The sequence below is a fragment of the Oncorhynchus masou genome, chromosome 27 (genome assembly GCF_036934945.1).
Source record: "Oncorhynchus masou masou isolate Uvic2021 chromosome 27, UVic_Omas_1.1, whole genome shotgun sequence".
NCBI lineage: Eukaryota > Metazoa > Chordata > Actinopteri > Salmoniformes > Salmonidae > Oncorhynchus > Oncorhynchus masou.
Window position 1 is genome coordinate 50732038 of NC_088238.1, and position 19091 is coordinate 50751128.

The 19091-nt window shown below is 43.4% G+C and overlaps 2 protein-coding genes across 4 annotated transcripts in view; one reads left to right on the forward strand and one right to left on the reverse strand.

Moving 5' to 3' along the window:
- LOC135516354 (rap1 GTPase-GDP dissociation stimulator 1-like) overlaps positions 1-18469 on the forward strand; it is a 55060-nt gene extending 36591 nt beyond the window's left edge. For all 3 annotated transcript variants that reach the window (XM_064940609.1, XM_064940611.1, XM_064940610.1), the window contains 8 exons: positions 4594-4737; positions 9517-9648; positions 13214-13348; positions 13721-13846; positions 14937-15076; positions 15711-15837; positions 16324-16452; positions 16635-18469. In XM_064940609.1, coding sequence (XP_064796681.1) covers positions 4594-4737; positions 9517-9648; positions 13214-13348; positions 13721-13846; positions 14937-15076; positions 15711-15837; positions 16324-16452; positions 16635-16762 — 1061 coding nt within the window. In that variant the 3' untranslated portion in view covers positions 16763-18469. The remainder of the gene's footprint in view (positions 1-4593; positions 4738-9516; positions 9649-13213; positions 13349-13720; positions 13847-14936; positions 15077-15710; positions 15838-16323; positions 16453-16634) is intronic.
- LOC135516356 (CD276 antigen-like) lies at positions 391-4075 on the reverse strand. Its single transcript, XM_064940614.1, has 4 exons — positions 3870-4075; positions 2831-3178; positions 2229-2510; positions 391-572 (listed from the first exon to the last, which is right to left on the reverse strand). Exons 1-4 carry the CDS (start codon positions 3928-3930, stop codon positions 478-480), a joined length of 786 nt encoding a protein of 261 aa, XP_064796686.1. The 5' UTR covers positions 3931-4075; the 3' UTR covers positions 391-477.
- Positions 18470-19091: the final 622 nt, after the last annotated feature.

A 19091-nucleotide genomic window follows, 5' to 3' on the forward strand; every position in this document is an offset into this window, starting at 1 on the left:
TACGTAGAAAAAGGAATCTGGTTGAAATCCCTTTCAATGGCCAATAGGGGTGCATACAACGGTTTCAAAATAAGAGGCACTTTCTGATTGGATTTTCCTCAGGGTTTCGCCTGCAATATCAGTTCTGTTATACTCACAGACAATATTTTGACAGTTTTGGAAACTTTAGTGTTTTCTATCCTAAGCTGTCAATTATATCCATATTCTAGCATCTGGTCCTGAGAAATAGGCGGTTTACTTTGGGGCCGATATTTTTCCAAACATAAAAAAAAATAGTGCCCCCTAGTTTCAAGAGGGTATTACCGATGTTAGGACATATGCCTGTAATATACAGTACATAGATCTACATAATTGTAAATGCAGCATAACAAACTTACTTATTTACAGATGTGTTCTGTACAGTTTATTCAATTTTCTTAGTGGCATTGTGCATCATTACAAATTAGTCCAAGAAGCAAAACAACAAATGGTTACATTTTAGTTACACAAGTATTTCAGCATCACAGCCAGGACAGTAATAACAAACCACCATCTCTCTTGGTAAACCCCAGGTGACATGTCAACACTATTTCCTGTTATTAAAAAAAAGTGAAAAGACAGTCAGATTCGCTTTGCAACACATTATCTACGTAGGCCTGCCTCTCTTACTTCCAGTTTCACTTAATATACAGTGCCTTGCGAAAGTATTCGGCCCCCTTGAACTTTGCGACCTTTTGCCACATTTCAGGCTTCAAACATAAAGGTATAAAACTGTATTTTTTTGTGAAGACTCAGCAAGTGGGACACAATCGTGAAGTGGAACGACATTTATTGGATAATTCAAACTTTTTTAACAAGTCAAAAACTGAAAAATTGGGCGTGCAAAATTATTCAGCCCCCTTAAATTAATACTTTGTAGCGCCACCTTTTGCTGCGATTACAGCTGTAAGTCGCTTGGGGTATGTCTCTATCAGTTTTGCACATCGAGAGACTGACATTTTTTCCCATTCCTCCTTGAAAAACAGCTTGAGCTCAGTGAGGTTGGATGGAGAGCATTTGTGAACAGCAGTTTTCAGTTCTTTCCACAGATTCTCGATTGGATTCAGGTCTGGACTTTGACTTGGCCATTCTAACACCTGGATATGTTTATTTTTGAACCATTCCATTGTAGATTTTGCTTTATGTTTTGGATCATTGTCTTGTTGGAAGACAAATCTCCCTCCCAGTCTCAGGTCTTTTGCAGACTCCATCAGGTTTTCTTCCTGAATGGTCCTGTATTTGGCTCCATCCATCTTCCCATCAATTTTAACCATCTTCCCTGTCCCTGCTGAAGAAAAGCAGGCCCAAACCATGATGCTGCCACCACCATGTTTGACAGTGGGTATGAGGTGTTCAGGGTGATGAGCTGTGTTGCTTTTACGCCAAACATAACGTTTTGCATTGTTGCCAAAAAGTTCAATTTTGGTTTCATCTGACCAGAGCACCTTCTTCCACATGTTTGGTGTGTCTCCCAGGTGGCTTGTGGCAAACTTTAAATGACACTTTTTATGGATATCTTTAAGAAATGGCTTTCTTCTTGCCACTCTTCCATAAAGGCCAGACTTGTGCTATATACGACTGATTGTTGTCCTATGGACAGAGTCTCCCACCTCAGCTGTAGATCTCTGCAGTTCATCCAGAGTGATCATGGGCCTCTTGGCTGTACCTCTGATCAGTCTTCTCCTTGTATGAGCTGAAAGTTTAGAGGGACGGCCAGGTCTTGGTAGATTTTGCAGTGGTCTGATACTCCTTCCATTTCAATATTATCGCTTGCACAGTGCTCCTTGGGATGTTTAAAGCTTGGGAAATCTTTTTGTATCATCATTAGTCATTTAGGTCAACATTGGATCATTCAGAGATCCTCACTGAACTTCTGGAGAGAGTTTGCTGCACTGAAAGTAAAGGGGCTGAATCATTTTGCACGCCCAATTTTTCAGTTTTTGATTTGTTAAAAAAGTTTGAAATATCCATTAAATATCGTTCCACTTCATGATTGTGTCCCACTTGTTGTTGATTCTTCACAAAAAAATACAGTTTTATATCTTTATGTTTGAAGCCTGAAATGTGGCAAAAGGTCGCAAAGTTCAAGGGGGCCGAATACTTTCGCAAGGCACTGTATAAACTAACGACAACCTACCTTTTCATTTTCACTTTACAACAAATGCACTGCTGTATAAATAAATATATTTCCTTGTCCTTTTTTAAGTTACCTGAGAGAAGTGTGACGTTTCTCCTGATCTCCTGTCCCAGGGCCTCGTTCTTTAAGACAAACGTCAGGGTCTTATTGACCGCTCCTTGCAGGGATACTGTGCTCGAAACAGTGTATAGGCCCTGTGTGTCCTGGGAGAGGTGTGTGACGGTGTCGTCGCCGACGTCCTCGCCACTCACAGTCAGCCACTGCACTGAGGGTCGGGGGTACCCCTCGGTGGTCAAGAGTAGCTCCACGCCACAGGCAGAGGTTGAGAACTTCAGGCGAGGCTCAGGGTAGAACGCTATACAGAACAATGATAGACTTGGATGTTAAAGTAGTATCATGACTAACTGTATGCCTTCTGCAGAAGTGTAGTTGCTAAGAATATGAAGGGGAGCGTGACCATAACAACCCCAATTGGCTTCATTGGAGACAAATTGCTGTTAAAGCAACTAAATGTTCTACTGAATAACATGTTTGTAAAGAGTGCAAAATCATGAGTCTCATATATATAAATATCTCTTATACAAGGTGCTTGATTGTTTCTCAACAAATTACAAATTAGGAGTAAATGATTTTATTCCTTGTTCCAAAAAGCAGAAATAAAGATGTGGGTGTTACCTGCTAATTTAAGGAATACAGATGTCCTCTTTGGGCCCGTTTCTGTGTGCACAGTGCAGGTATAGTTTCCCTCATCTCCCAGAGTGGCATGTTCCAGCCTGAGAGAAGCGTTCCCCTTCTGTATATCAGAGTGGTACAGGCTGGTTCTGTTGACATAGCGACTGCTCTGGTCGTTCAGGTGGTCCTGACCAGAGTAGAAACTGTGGACCACCACCTTGTCTAACTTCCATTCAATCTGGCACTGCGTTCGATCCCATTGTTTGTCCACAGGGAAGCTGCAGTCTAGGACTATATGTTGCCCCAGGATTGCAAGCTGCGTCTTACTGGGAACAGTGGTCTCAAACTCCGCTACGAAGACAGAAAAATATAGGTTGTATAGAACCTCATTCTCATAAAAGGCATTATCCACTGAGCCAAAGCTGTTCTGTGAAAGATTTACACTTGAGTAATTTAGCCGACACTCTTCTCCAGTGACTTACAGGAGCAATTAACCTTAAGTGCCTTTCTCAAGGGAACACCGGCAGATTTTTCACCATGTCGGCTTGGGGATTCGAACCAGCGACCTTTCAGTTACTGTCCCAACGCTCTTAACCAGTAAGGTGGGTACCTGCCACTCCAGATTTAGGTGGTTCAGGAAGTGTGCCGTTCCATTTCTTACTCCTGGGGTTTTTAGAAATAGTCGGTTGAGTTGTACAGTACCATACTGTGTGCTGTACTTTGACATTTTAGATGGTGAGCACAAATGGCACAAACAAACCTGCATCCAGTACCTTTTGAAAATAGACAAATAGGACAGAGTTTGGATATAGGGCTATGTCCAAACATTTTTATCCAAAATGGACAATTCATTACTGTGTTGAATGTGTCTCGAAACCGCTTTTGTTATTTTCAAACAAACCTTTGACCGAGCAAATAATTGACCACATAAAACTTGATGTTCTCATCTGCATATTTAGTAACATTTAAAAAAAAAAAATCACTCCGTCTATATTACTGGTAAGATTATATGAATTGAAGATAACTGAATTGTTAGACTTACTAAACTTGAAGACCAGAAATGAAACAACAAAAGTGAGACAGGATTTCCAGTTCATAGCCATGTTCTTGAGTGGGCTGCATTCGTTCAGCAAATCGCATGGAAGTACTTCAGTTCAGCTGCGGACTCTGGGCGCTCACGTCTTACAACTAAATGTAGCCTTTTCCTTTTATATTTGCTTCTGTCTAACTGCGCCCACTCTGTCTCCGCTTACAACATGAAGTATTCCTGTAATCAGTTCCCTGCCAGAGTGAATCATTTTTTTGTGTCCTCTCTTCTGGCTGGCTGACCATTCTTGATACACACAGGAAACGGTTGAGCGTGAAAAACCCTGCAGCGTTGCAGTACTTGACACAAACCAGGGCGCCTGACACCTACTACTATACCCCATTCAAAGGCACTTAAATATTTTGTCTTGCCCATTCACCCTCTGAATGGCACGCATACACAATCCACGTCTCAACTGTCTCAAGACAAAAATCCTTATTTTACCTGTCTCTTCCCCTTTATCTGGTGGATTTAACAAGTGACCATAGCTTTTACCTGGTCAGTCTGTCATTGAAAGAGCAGGTGTTCTTAATGTTTTGTACACTGGGTGTATACTGAACCATCATTATCCATGTCTGGACAGTGGACAAAGTCTAAAGGAACAAAAGTGGGGGGTGTGGGAGTTGTTGATAGTTAATCTGTAATTTTCAAATTTTGTGTAACTGTCTCTCTCTCTCAGATGTGATCAAGCTGCAGTTGGTGGATGCAGGCCTGGTGGAGTGTCTGTTAGATGTGGTGACTCACACCTTGAATGGGGAGAGGGATGAGGATGTGGCCCAGCTCAAGACTGCCTCCGATCTGATGGTGCTGCTGCTTTTGGGAGGTACTACACACACACACACAAACCAACATCGATTTCCATTAGCCAGCAATTGCCGGCTTTTGGCCCAAAAATATTATGAAAAGCCGAATTGTTTTTTTTATTTTATTTTTTTATAAAGAATTACCGGGAGAAAGGAAAATGCATTGCAAAATAATGCTTTTTAATTGGTGGAAATACCAATCAATGGAAATGGATTTGACTGTCATGCTTATCGGCCTATAGGTTCAATTGCATAATTTTGTGTAATTTAAATTGGCCTGTGTATCTGTTAGTCATCGTTTATCTTATTTATCCAACACAACTATCCTACGTGCACAGCATACAGAGCCTATTTTGAGCGGGATTTCTCCTGCTGCTCCACAGGTTATTGTTGCTGGAGTAAAACATGCTTTCTAAACATACACCAAGTCCCTTTTCACCCTTCAATGACCCCAACATATAAACTCAGCAAAAAAAGAAATGTCCTCTCACTGTCAACTGTTTATTTTCAGCAAACTTATTAGCATGTGTAAATATTTGTATGAACAGAAGATTCAACAACTGAGACATAAACTGGACAAGTTCCACATACATGTGACTAACAAATGGAATAATGTGTCCCTGAAAGAAGGGGGGGGGGTCAAAATCAAAAGTAAGTCAGTATCTGGTGTGGCCGCCAGCTGCATTAAGTACTGCAGTGCATCTCCTCATGGACTGCACAAGATTTACCAGTTCTTGCTGTGAGATGTTACCCCACTCTTCCACCAAGGCACCTGCAAGTTCGGACATTTCTGGGGGGAATGGCTCTATCCCTCACTCTCCGATCCAACAGGTTCCAGACGTGCTCAATGGGATTGAGATCCGGGCTCTTCGCTGGACATGGCAGAACATTGACATTCCTGTCTTGCAGAACGAGCAGTATGGCTGGTGGCATTGTCAGGATGAGCCTGCAGGAAGGGTACCACATGAGGGAGGAGTATGTCTTCCCTGTAACGCACAGCGTTGAGATTGCCTGCAATGACAACAAGCTCAGTCCGATGACGCTTTGACACACCGCCCCAGACCATGACGGACCCTCCAAATCGATCCTGCTCCAGAGTACAGGCCTTGGTGTAATGCTCATTCCTTCGATGATAAACACGAATCCGACCATCACTCCTGCTGAAACAAAACCCTGACTCGTCAGTGAAGAGCACTTTTTGCCAGTCCTGTCTGGTCCAGCGACGGTGGGTTTGCCCATAGTCAATGTTGTTGGCGGTGATGTCTGGTGAGGACCTGCCTTACGACAGGTCTACAAGCCCTCAGTCCAGCCACTCTCAGCCTATTGTGGACAGTCTGAGCACTGATGGAGGGATTGTGCATTCCTGGTGTAACTCGGGCAGTTGTTGCCATCCTGTACCTGTCCCGCAGGTGTGATGTTCGGCTGTACCGATCCTGTGCAGGTGTTACACGTGGTCTGCTACTGCGAGTACGGACATTGCAATTTATTGCCCTGACCACATCTGCAGTCCTCATGCCTCCTTGCAGCATGCCTAAGGCACGTTCATGCAAATGAGCAGGGAACCTGGGCATCTTTCTTTTGGTGGTTTCCAGAGTTAGTAGAAAGGCCTCTTAGTGTCCTAAGTTTTCATAACTGACCTTAATTGTCTACTGTCTGTAAGCAGTTAGTGTCTTAACGACCGTTGCACATGTGCATCTTCATTTGTTTTGGGTTCATTGAACAAGCATGGGAAACAGTGTTTGAACCCTTTACAATGAAGGTCTGAAGTAGAGGTCGACCGATCAATCGGAATGGCAGATTTAATTAGGGCCGATTTCAAGTTTTCATAACAATCGGAAATCGTTATATTTGGGCACCGACTTGACGATTAAAAAAAATATATATATATTATTTTTTAAACCTTTTATTTAATCTTTATTTAACTAGGCAAGTCAGTTAAGAACACATTCTTATTTTCAATGACGGCCTAGGAATGGTGTGTTAACTGCCTCGTTCAGGGGCAGAACGACAAATTTTCACCTTGTCAGCTCGGGGGATCCAATCTTGCAACCTTACAGTCAAGTCCAATGCAATAACGACCTGCCTCTCTCTCTCGTTGCACTCCACAAGGAGTTACGCAAATGCAGTAAAGCCAAGGTAAGTTGCTAGCTGGCATTAAACTTATCTTATAAAAAAACAATCATAATCACTAGTTACTAGATATTTTCTAGCGTGTCCTGCGTTGTATATAATCTGACTGAGCGGTGGTAGGCAGAAGCAGGCGCGTAAACATTCATTCAAACAGCACTTTCGTGCGTTTTGCCAGCAGCTCTTTGTTGTGCCTCAAGCATTGCGCTGTTTATGACTTCAAGCCTATCAACTCCCGAGATGAGGCTCGTGTAACTGAAGTGAAATGGCTAGCTAGTTAGCGCGCGCTAATTGTCGATGTGTTCCTGGTTCGAGCCCAGGGAGGAGCGAGGAGAGGGACGGAAGCTATACTGTTACACTGGCAATACTAAAGTGCTTATTAGAACATCCAATAGTCAAAGGTTAATGAAATACATATGGTATAGAGGGAAATAGTCCTATCATTCCTATAATAACTACAACCTAAAACTTATTACCTGGGAATATTGGAGACTCATGTTAAAAGGAACCACCAGCTTTCATATTTTCTCATGTTCTGAGCAAGGAACTGAAACGTTAGCTTTCTTACATGGTACATATTTTACATGGAACATATTACACTTTTACTTCTGTTTTTCTTACTGTTTTTGCATCATTTAAACCAAATTGAACATGTTTCATTATTTACTTGAGGCTAAATTGATTTTATTGATGGATTATATTAAATTAAGTGTTCATTCAGTATTGTTTTAATTGTCATTATTACAAAGCTAAAAATAAAAATTGGCCGATTTTAATCGGTATCGGCGTTTATGGTCCTCCAATAATCAGTATTGGCGTTGAAAAATCATAATCGGTCGACCTCTAGTCTGAAGTTATTTGGATTTTTACAAATTACCTTGAAGACGGGGTCCTGAAAAAGGGATGTTTCTTTTTTTTTTGCTGACTTTACATTCCTTTTACATGGAAAGTAATCAATAAGTTCTACTATGATAACATGACGTATATTTCGAGCTGGAATCCAACACCATTCAAGTGCTGGCAGCAGGCTATTAGTGCATCACCAATCACTTTACAATGTGAGCTGGAGGCAGTATGCATTTTGAAAACTTACTTAATTGGATGAATCCTGACGTTTTTATTTTCGTGTTATGGGGCATGTCTCAATGGTAGGATTGTTAGATGGTAGGCCTGCCTCATAGGTGTTAGACATGCCTCCACCAAATAAAACATTCAGGATTCAAACAATTGTTTTCAAAATGCTTCAGACTTCATAGGCGGCCGGTGAGTTTCAGGTTTGTGGAAGCTTACAATTGATCCTATCATTTTCTGCCATTCTGCATGCCAGTTATGATTTTAATATGCACATTTTTGTGGAACAGTTTCATTTCAATAATAACGTTTTTAGTTTCTGAAAAATCATTGCCATGTTGTTCATCATAAAAATCGGAATTTTAAAATGATAAAATTTAAGTCAATAATTACAAGATCGCCAGCTTCTTCTGTTCTGGAGAAAGACTCTCCTGTATCGTCGCCCCACCCCTCCCCCATCTTGTCTCAACATTTTAGAATTCTACTCCACACATTTTAGATGCTTTTCACTAACAGCCTCAACTCAATCAGCTCGTCCTATTGCCACGCGCGCAGCCCAAATACTGGTCTTCTCAAATAGGCATTGATAGGCCTACGAGCTTGTGAAACAGTCCACAGCTAATGATCCTCGATTCCTCTGTGGCTAAGTCATGCTTTCTGGTGAAGTATTTTATTTTTCTGTATAGACAAGCATGCGGAATGTGTATTTTTTGGGGGGGAGTGCTTCTAGGCTATAAGGTAAATAGGAGAATGATGTTTCGCACATGGCTTATAGGAGAGGAGAAGAAACGAGACTCTATGCTGGTGATTTATTCCCACTCGGCCCATAGACTAGGAAACAAAGTGAATTATGTTATGCTTACTGAATGAAGTTGGACAAGTATTCAGACAAGCCTTCCTGATTTGAATCTTCGTTAACTACATTTGGGTGTGCAGAGCAGCACCAGATTTAAAACGTTGTACCTTTTTTTTTATTTTTTTTTTATAGTTAAATAAATCAAACGTGATAACTATAGTATCCGGTACTAGCGTTTGAAAAAGTGAATTAATTCTTCTCAAATTAATAATCTCTCCCCATACGCTCGTATAATCAGTAGCCTATGTTTCGGAGGGAGTAGAGGCAGGCAGCATACAAACGTGCACGCGACACACTGGCAAAGATTTACAGCTGGCAGACAGAAACTGGAGTAAGTTAATGAGTGACAGTGAGGGGCCTTGCGTAGGTACTTTGTTTTTGTGGGGCCTATTTTATCTATTTTTTTTAGAATAATGCCCGGAATGTATGCTTTTAAAATAACGGTTCTGTTCTGGAACAGTACAGATCATTTCCATTCCCGTTTCTGTTCCTCAAAACATAAACATAGCATTCTACTTGCCTTCCAATCTTCCCTCACCACTTTGTTATACTGAAGCCAAGAAGTAGGACATTTATCCTGTAACATTTTCTTCCAGAAACATATATGATTATTTGTGTGTGGTCTGTGTATTTTTTTTATTTTTAGAGTAAATAACTGCTGTGACATTTTGATGGCCTCTCTCCCCTCTGGTGCAGTGGTCAGGTGTTTTGTGTTGACAGCCTATCCACATCTCTCTCCCTTCAGATGAGTCCATGCAGAAGCTGTTTGACGCGGGCAAGGGCAGTGTGTTCGACAGGGTCCTTTCCTGGGTACCATCCCACAACCACCAGCTGCAGTTGGCAGGGGCACTGGCCATTGCCAACTTTGCCCGCAACGGTAAAGAGATTACTGCACACCTTGTAGTAACAGCTCAGTGGGCAAACCTGGTGGAAATGAAGTCATTGCAATGTTGAAAGGACATCGTTACCATGTTGAAATTACATTATGTTGAACTGAAATAATTCAACCAGTTTTGCCTGCTGGGATAGGGAACCAACAAAAATGAGTTATTCAGGATAAAACTGCCTCTTGACTAATCTCATCACTCAAACTGGAAACATCATGTAGAACAGATACACTTCTCTCTCTAGTAATAAGCATCACAGAACCAGTTGATCAATCAATCAAATGTATTTATAAAGCCCTTTTTATATCAGCAGATGTCACAAAGTGCTATACAGAATTCCAGCCTAAAACCCCAGAGGGGGAGCAATGCAATAGTAGAAGGACGGTGGCTAGGAAAAACTCTAGAAAGGCAGGAACCTAGAGAGGAACTTCCTCTCTAGAGAGGAACCTCTTCTGACTGTGCCGGGTGGGGATTATAAGAGTACATGGCCATTTAAGGCCATATTGTTCTTCAAGATGTTCGAACCTTCATAGATAACCAGCAGGGTCAAATAATAATAATCAGTGGTTGTAGAGGGTGCAACAGGTCAGTACCCCCAGGAGTAAATGTCAGTTGGCTTTTCATAGCCATGCATTGAGTTTGAGACCGCAGGTAGAGAGAGTTGAAAACAGCAGGTCCGGGACAAGGTAGCACGTTCAGTGACCAGGTCAGGATTCCCTAGCCACAGGCAGACCAGTTGAAACTGGAGCAGCAGCATGACGAGGTGGACTGGGGACAGCCAGTCTTACCTGAGGCATAATACTAGGGCTCAGGTCCTCCGGGAGGGGAGAGGAAGGGAGAACTTAAATTCACACAGGACACCAGATATAATACTGACCGCAGTCCCCTGGCACATACACTATTGCAGCATAGATACTAGAGACGGGTGGGTCGGGTGACACTGAGGATATAACCCCATCCACTTTGCCAAAGCACAGCCCCCACACCACTATATGGATATGAACAAACCACCAACTTACTACCCTGAGACGAGGCTGAGTATAGCCCCAGTGATGTACTGGGCCTACGCACTACCCTTTGGGGTGACTTGCGGTCGGAGGCTGAGTAGTTGCCATACCAGGCAGTGATGCAACCAGTCAGGATGCCACCAATGGCGCAGCTGTAGAACCTTTTGAAGATCTGAGGACCCATGACACATCTTTTCAGTCTCCTGAGAGGGAATAGGTTTTGTTGTGCCCTCTTCACGACTGTCTTGGTGTGTTTGGATCATGATAGTTTGTTGTTGATGTGGACACAAAGGATCTTGAAGCTCTCAACATGTTGCACTAAAGCCCCATCGATGAGAATGGGGGCGTGCTCAATCCTCCTTTTCCTGTAGTCCACAATCATCTCCTTTGTCTTGATCACATTGAGGGAGAGGTTGTTGATCTGGCACCACACGACCATGGTCTCTGACCATCACGTTTGTGACTTAAACCACTCAAGTGACACACCCTTCCTAGGGGCAGCATGGAAGAGCACTAGTAAGCAAGTGAGTCAGCCCCCGTAATAAGGTCAGAGGAAGAGAATCCGAGTGGAAAGAGGGGAGCCGGCCAGGCAGAGACCGCAAGGGCAGTTTTATCGCTTTATTGCCTTGCCGTTCACCTTCGCACCCCTGATCAGGGTCCCATGTGGCCCAGTTGGTACAGCATGGCCCTTGCAACGCCAGGGTTGTGGGTTCAATTCTCACGGGACCAGTACGAAAGACTAAAATATAACACTCAGATTCTAGAATCACAGTGTGTTTGGAAAGCGTTCAGACCCCTTGACATTTTCCACAATTTAAGTTACAGCCTTAATCCACCGACAGTACTCCATAATGACAAAGCAAAAAAATGGTTTTTAGAATTTCTTTGCAAATTTATACAAAAAATAATAATAATCACATTTATATAAGTATTCAGACCCTTTACTCAGTACTATGAAGCACCTTTGGCAGCAATTACAGCCTTGTCTTCTTGGGTATGACGCTACAAGCTTGGCACACCTGTATTGGGGTAGTTTCTCCCATTCTTCTCTGCAGATCCTCTGAAGCTCTGTCAGGTTGGGATGGGGAGCATCGCTGCACAGCTATTTTCAGGTCTCTCGAGATGTCCGAGCTCTGGCTGGGCAACTCAAGGACATTCAGAGACTTGTCCTGAAGCCCCTCCTGCATTGTCTTGGCTGTGTGCTTAGGATCGTTGTCCTTTTGGAAGGTGAACCTTCACCCCAGTCTGAGGTCCTCAGCACTCTGGAGCAGGTTTTCATCAAGGATCTCTGTACTTTGCTTCGTTCATCTTTGCCTCGATCCTGACCAGTCTCCCAGTCCCTGCCACTGAAAAAAATCCCCACAGCATGATGCTGCTACCACCACGCTCACCGTAGGGATGGTGCCAGGTTTCCAGACGTGACGCTTGGCCTTCATGCCAAATAGTTAAATCTTGGTTTCATCAGACCAGAGAATCTTGTTTTTCATGGTCTGAGTCCTTTAGGTGCTATTTGGCAAACTCCAAGCGGGCTGACATGTGCCTTTTACTGAGGAGTGGCTTCCATCTGGCTACTCTACCATTAAGGCCTGATTGGTAGTGCTGCAGAGATGGTTGTCCTTCTGGAAGGTTCTCCTATCTCCACAGAGGAACTATGGAGCTCTGTCAGAGTGCCCATCGGGTTCTTGTTCACTTCCCTGACCAAGGCCCTTCTCCCCCGATTGCTCAGTTTGGCCGGGTGGCCGGCTCCACGAAGGGTCTTGGTGGTTCCAAGCTTCTTCCATTTAAGAATGATGGAGGCCACTGTGTTCTTGGCGACCTTCAATACTGCAGAAATGTTTTGGTACCCTTTCCCAGATCTGTGCCTCGACACAATCCTGTCTCGGAACTCTACGGACTATTCCTTCGATCTCGTGGCTTGGTTTTTGTTCTGATATGCACTGTCAACTGTGGGACCTTTTTATATCGGCGTGTGCCTTTCCAAATCATGTCCAATCAATTGAATTTACCCCCAGGTGGACTCCAATCATGTTGTAGAAACATCTCAAGGATGATCAATGGAAACAGGATGCACCTGAGCTCAATTTCAAGCCTCATAGCAAAGGGTCTAAATACTTATGTAAATAAGGTATTTCTGTTTTTATTTTTAATCACAAAATCTAAAAAAACAAAACGTTTTTCGCTTTGTCGTTATGGGGTATTGTTTGTAGATTGAGTTTATTTTATTCAATCCATTTTAGAATAAGGCTGTAAACAATGTGGGAAAAGGAAGGTATGAATATTTTCCAAATGTTCTGTATATAGAGCACACACACTTCTCTGCCATGTAGAACAGAGAATCGACTTTTGCACTTTCTCCCAGATTTTCTCTCTAGTTCCCCCCCAATGAAAACACACTTACTCAGAGAGCTGAATACAAGTCCCAAGCATGACAGTCATTCCAGGCCATTACTCAGCTTCACCACAGAGTTTCAGAAATATTAAAGCCAGGAAAATATATATTGTTTAGAAAATTGTGGGCTGTTATTACTTTTCACCCTTCCCCCCCCAGATGGTAACTGCATACAGATGGTGGAATCAGGCATTGTTCAGAAGCTTCTGGAGCTGCTGGATCGCCACGTGGAGGAGGGTAACGTCACCGTGCAGCACGCCGCGCTCAGCGCCCTGCGCAACCTGGCCATTCCTGGTGAGACGCCATAGGCGCTCCATGCATGATTGAGGATACTGTGTTCTATATTTTCTATATGACTCGTAGGTTCAAGGCAAGTCTTTAACATTCATTTCCTGTCAGAAGTGCTTCCCCTGTACGTCTTTGTAATCTGTGGGTGGGGGCAGGTCTTGGCAAATGCAACTACAAACAACTTCTAGCCAAAAGTGCTTCCCTGTACTTAAGTTCCTCCTTTGAGCCTTAGGTTAATATTGGTTGAATACAATTGTTACTAAGTTAGTGTATCGTTTATTTTCATGGTGTACAACATTGACATGTACAGTCCAGGGAGCATAGTTTGAATTGATTTATTTAACATGTTTAATCTTTTATTTATAATCTTTCCTTAAGTGGTGAACAAGGCTAAAATGCTGTCAGCTGGTGTGTCAGATACGGTGTTGAAGTTCCTCCCGTCAGAGATGCCTCCTGTCCAGTTCAAACTGCTGGGGACGTTACGCATGCTCGTCGACACACAGGGTAGAGCATCTTTATAACACCTATATATCACAATTATAGTACATTTAATACACTGTAGAACAACTTCCTAATTGACCAGAATCAGTCACAGGTGTGAATGTTTCAACCCATTAACTTTGCAGAAAGATCTAAAGGAACCTTTTCTGAAATGGAGGCGAGAATGCTTTCCTAATGATGCTCTAAACTTGATTTGTTCCATACCTCACTATTTGTCCTTAAATTGATCAGTATCAAATCCAGGTGCAAAGATTTTATTTATTCAGCAGAGTATTTTGGAGAGCCATGCGTCTTCCGAAACACGGCCCTGCTAAGCCGCACTGCTTCTTGACACACTGCTCACTTAACCCGGAAGCCAGCCGCACGAATGTGTTGGAGGAAACACCGTACAACTGGCGACCATGTCAGCAGAGCGCGATGGGACAAGGACATCCCCTAACCCGGAAGACTCTGGGCCAATTGTGCGTCGCCTCATTGGTCACCCGGTTGCGGCCGGCTGCAACGCAGCCAGACATCGAACCCGGATCTGTAGTGACGCCTCAAGCACTGCGATGCAGTGCCTTAGACACCTGTGCCACTCGGGAAGCCATTGATAGGAAAGTACAGTCTAAAAAAATAAATTAGAAATACATTTTAAAAGGCAAAGAATGCGATATGTTTTCCGCCAAACGTTTGAATCTTCATCAAATAGTGGTTGGGTTGGGGAGGACCGAACAAGGCCAAGTGCAGTCCAGCTGGATCCAAAGTGACATGGCGATCGATGGAGTCCATCTTTGATTGAGTCACTATGGACCGGAGTGTCACAGTGCGATGTTGACAGGGTGTTAGAATAGCAGGCAACTCAAGGTGATAGGACACTAATACCTGTATGGTGTTACAATACAGATTTTTTTTATCTCTTCCTTCCTGGAGTTCAGAGATTCATTATAACAAATACTAGAAAGTACTCATTGTTACCAAGAATTGACCCATTTAAAAATAATTTCAACAAGAAGTTAGCAGTTTTTATGTCGAGTCATTTCAGTTTATATACCAGAGAGCTACCAATGGTAATGGGGATGTAAAATGAGTGTTAACTGTTGTTTCTCCCCAGCGGATGCGGCAGACCAGCTGGGGACCAATTCCAAGCTTGTGGAGCGTCTGGTAGAGTGGTGTGAGGCCAAGGACCATGCAGGAGTCATGGGAGAGTCCAACAGACTGCTCTCAGCTCTCATCCGCCACAGCAAATCAAAGGTTAGGGCCAGCTGCCATGGAAACACACACCATCTGTGACTGACTAGCTGGCTGGCTGTGACCACGGAATGCATTCTGACCCATAATGGAACTGTTGAGATCATAAAGGGGAACTATGGACTGTGATTCATTGTCTAACTCTTCCTGAAATAGGATCTTTCTTGTGGGATAATGCCTAGACCTAGCGTTGGCAGTTCTGCTACACTTCCCATCCAGTCTCATCTCAGGGGAGAATGACTCGGACTGTTTTTCTCCTTATAATCTGTAGATTTGTGACCTCTGTCCTATTTGCAGGTCTTTAGACAGAATAGCACCCCTGTGGCAGTGCTAGAGATGTCATACTTACGCAACGTACACAGGTCATATATCATTTAGAGCAGGGGTGGACTGGCCTAGTGGTCTCCTCCTGGAAAGTCACTGGGTGTGCAGGTTTGTGCTCCCACCCTGCTCTAACTTACACACCTGATTTCAGCTAATCAGAGTCCTGATGAGCAGCTGGGTTAGTAGAGGGTATGTGGGTTAGGGCAGGGCTGGAGCAAAACCCTGCACACCCAGTAGCTCCCCCACAAGGTGGAGGATATATCCCCGTTTTAGAATTGTGCCCCATTTGAAATGTTTGTTTTTGTGGTTTTAGGACGTCGTAAAAACAGTCATCCAGGGTGCAGGTGTGAAGCACTTAGTAGTTATGGCGATGAGCGAACACATGATCATGCAGAACGAGGCGCTGGTGGCTCTGGGCCTCATCGCCGGGTTGGATCTGGGTAAGAGTCAAGGGTCACAGTCAGGTTCATGTCAGTGCAGCCTAATTCTGACTACTGTGTTAGCCACATGGTTTGTAAAGTCCAGATTGGTAGCACTTCCTTTGACTGTGCCTGGGTTGTGTTCAGTAGGGCATACTGTAGTAAAATGTTTAGAAATGGAGGGGAGGGGGGCAAAGTTCCTGTTTTACTCGGTTTAAAAAATATTTCAATTTTCCATGCTTACTGAACATGACCTGATATATTGCATGGCTTGAATCAACTGCAAGTAGTTTGATGATGCACAGGGTGAGTTAGAACCATACAATGGAAAGCAATTTTGACCTAGTGAGACGCACTGTATAAATTAAATTCACTGTTGAAGCATTTGTAACAGGGTGCTCAGCACACCCTTTTCTCAGAAGCAAAGCATTGACTCTGGTGGGGCATTGAAATGCATTGAAACAATTGGACAAATGAGTCTGTGACTTGTGTTTTTCATGGTTTCAGTGGGGGCTGAAAAGGACTTTGTCGGGGCTGGCCTGGTGCAGGTGCTCCACAAGCTGCTCTCAGACGAGAGGACCGCCCCGGAGATCAAATACAACTCCATGATCCTCATCTGTGCGGTCATGGGCTCAGGTAAAAGGGGCGGCCATTTTGAATCAGCCACTTAGACACAACTTCTGCTCCAATATCAAGCTAAGGCATAGCAGAGTGGTGTACTAGTATGGACATTGGTATGTAGCTGAATGTTCTGGTTTAGATTTGTGCTCTTCCTTTAAAGACTTCTGAATGAGACCTGCTATCTTTCCCTCCTCCAGAGCCTCTCCATAAAGAAGTGCAGGGCCTGGCCTTCATCGACGTGGTCTCCAAGCTGCGGTCGCACGAGAACAAAACGGTGTCCCACCAGGCGTCGCTCACAGAGCAGAGGCTAACGGCACAGAGCTAAAGGACTCTTAATGCCCGCAATCCCCCACTCCCCCAATGCCTGCCTCATAGCCAATCCCTGCCCCCCTTCCCTCTCTCTCCAGAACTTCCCTGTGTGTGTCCTATCATCACGTGCCAAGGTATCCTGTCCCTATGCCCCTGTCAACAGCCAGCTGGTCCAGCTAAAACGTACCCCCCCCTCTGCCTAACAGCCTGCCTTTAGCCTGCCTTCCCACACTACCGCCGCTCACGCATGCGTACTCCTCCATAATAAAAACAAGACAGCCTTTTCTTTCTGCAATAGACATACAAAGAGAACACTTTTTATGATGACCATAGCTGTGAAACCCGTTGAAAAACAATACAAAAGAACAAAAAAAATGAGTAGGTTGTTCTGAAAACAAACTAAGCAGCCATGCATCCATCCTATGTCCCACCTTAGCTTGAGTTGAAGACGGACTGCATGTTTTAGTCCAGTTGATGTTGTATCCATGTTCATTTTGACCCTCGCATACCCAAAACCACAGCCCTGGGCAGATCTTCCAGAGCTGTGTAGAGTTCAGTCATGTTGTACTTAAACTGGCGTTTGAAAGGAGTTTTCTTGATAATCCCAACCAATCCCTCTCTCTTCCCTTAACTTTCATACAAACCCGATTTAAACTTAACTTGCTGTCTCAAACAACCTTACTGTTATATCAAGGGTATGTTTAGAATGGGGAAATGTTACAGAATGTTCAGATGTAAATATATTATGTAGAACAGATATGACCGTCTGTCAAGTAGAATAGGGAATTGTGTTAACTGTGTTAGATTTCTATCTGCAATGTTGTAAATGTTTAACCCCAACTGAACATACCCTAGGCAGACTCCACTAGCATGTAATAATTCTCACCTAACATTGAGGAATCCTGTGTAAGTTACAAGTTAGATCCCCCAGATGAACAGTCACTCTCTCCCTGGTCTCTGAGTGTACAGTGAAGCAGTCAGCCCTACCAGGTGCGTAGTATATGTCTGACTGGATTATGATGAGCCAGGTGTGCCAGGAAAGACCGATTTTTTTTTGGGGGGGGTGTATGTTCCAGGGTGTCTTTTTTGCCGTAGCGCTGCACATTTCAGAAGATTTCTATGTCATATTAATGTGGTTCCTAAGTTATTTAACACTTCTCCAGGTGTTGTGAGATCTGATCATCTATATAACGCGACTGCAAAAGAGATGACCTGGAACGTCACCGTCGATTGGAATCTGCCTGCATCGTTTCACATAGTCACTGTGGTCTCCCTGACAGCTACGAGAACCTCTCCATAACCCTGTCAGAATGGGCCAGGCCAGACAGCCAGAGAGAATCCCCCGTCTACGTGTGGTATCTCTCTGGTTTATCCCAGCCAGCGCTTTGTTTGCATGTGTGATGGTTTCTCTCCCACTCCAAGTATCGAGAACATGCCCATTCCAGCATGATGGATACTGCGTTAGGCAACGTCTGGTGACATAGGTGTTTTTTTTTAAATATAAATTATTTGTTTACTAAATCGGTCTTGTTAAATTTGTTTTTTTTTGTCAGGTATGAATGGTAATTTCAGATTTGTAACTTTACAAAGACACAATCCAATCAAGACGTAACTACAAACTAACTGCGTTACGGTATAAATGTTTGTTGTAAATGTCATTGAGTTGTACATTTGGAAGATCGTAACTCAAACAGATAATTAAAGATGATTGCTGGCGATAATGTATCTGTTTCTGGAGTTTGTACTGCCTGTTGATATAGTAAGAGGGTGACGTCTGTTTCATAATATTGATAAGTCACTCTAATCAAGTTTCATTCATGGTCACACAGGGTTTCCTGAGTGCCTTGGCCAAGACTATGGTGTCACCTAGGCTGCATTCCATTTCATATGGTTGTCCCCTCCCATCTATCCTTGTTCACTTCTCTTCATGGATCTGAGACAATTAGGTTGGGGGTAAGCAGAAGCTCCATCTCAAATAGAATGCAGCTTCACATGCCTGGCTTTGAGGTGCTCTGATAAACCTGGAAAACTACGTAGTTTTGACAGTGATGTAATGTCCATTGTTCACACCTTTGTCACTGTATCTGATTGAGGGACTAGCCAAAGCACCATTGACCAATACATTAATGCGTAATGGAGTCCGAGAGAAAGAGGATGCCAATTCACTTTCTGTCTTGTCCTTTTATTAATAATTAGTACTATTAACAATGTCAGCAGGTCAACAAAAATGATTTATTTCATGGGAATGAAAGAAAAAAGGGCTCGATTCAATCCGTATCGTGGAAGTTAAGTGCGATTTGAAATTAAGGTAGTTTGCGATTGAGCCGATATATCAAATCAAACTT

What these genes read in the sequence shown, in the direction of transcription:
- LOC135516356 (XM_064940614.1), bottom strand. Translation starts at nt 3,930, where the DNA reads ATGGCTATGAACTGGAAATCCTGTCTCACTTTTGTTGTTTCATTTCTG. An exon ending in ATTTCTGGTCTTCAAGTTTA is followed by an intron (nt 3,179 to 3,869) that starts GTAAGTCTAACA and finishes CTGTCTTCGTAG; the next exon opens with CGGAGTTTGAGACCACTGTT. An exon ending in TGTATTCCTTAAATTAGCAG is followed by an intron (nt 2,511 to 2,830) that starts GTAACACCCACA and finishes TGTTCTGTATAG; the next exon opens with CGTTCTACCCTGAGCCTCGC.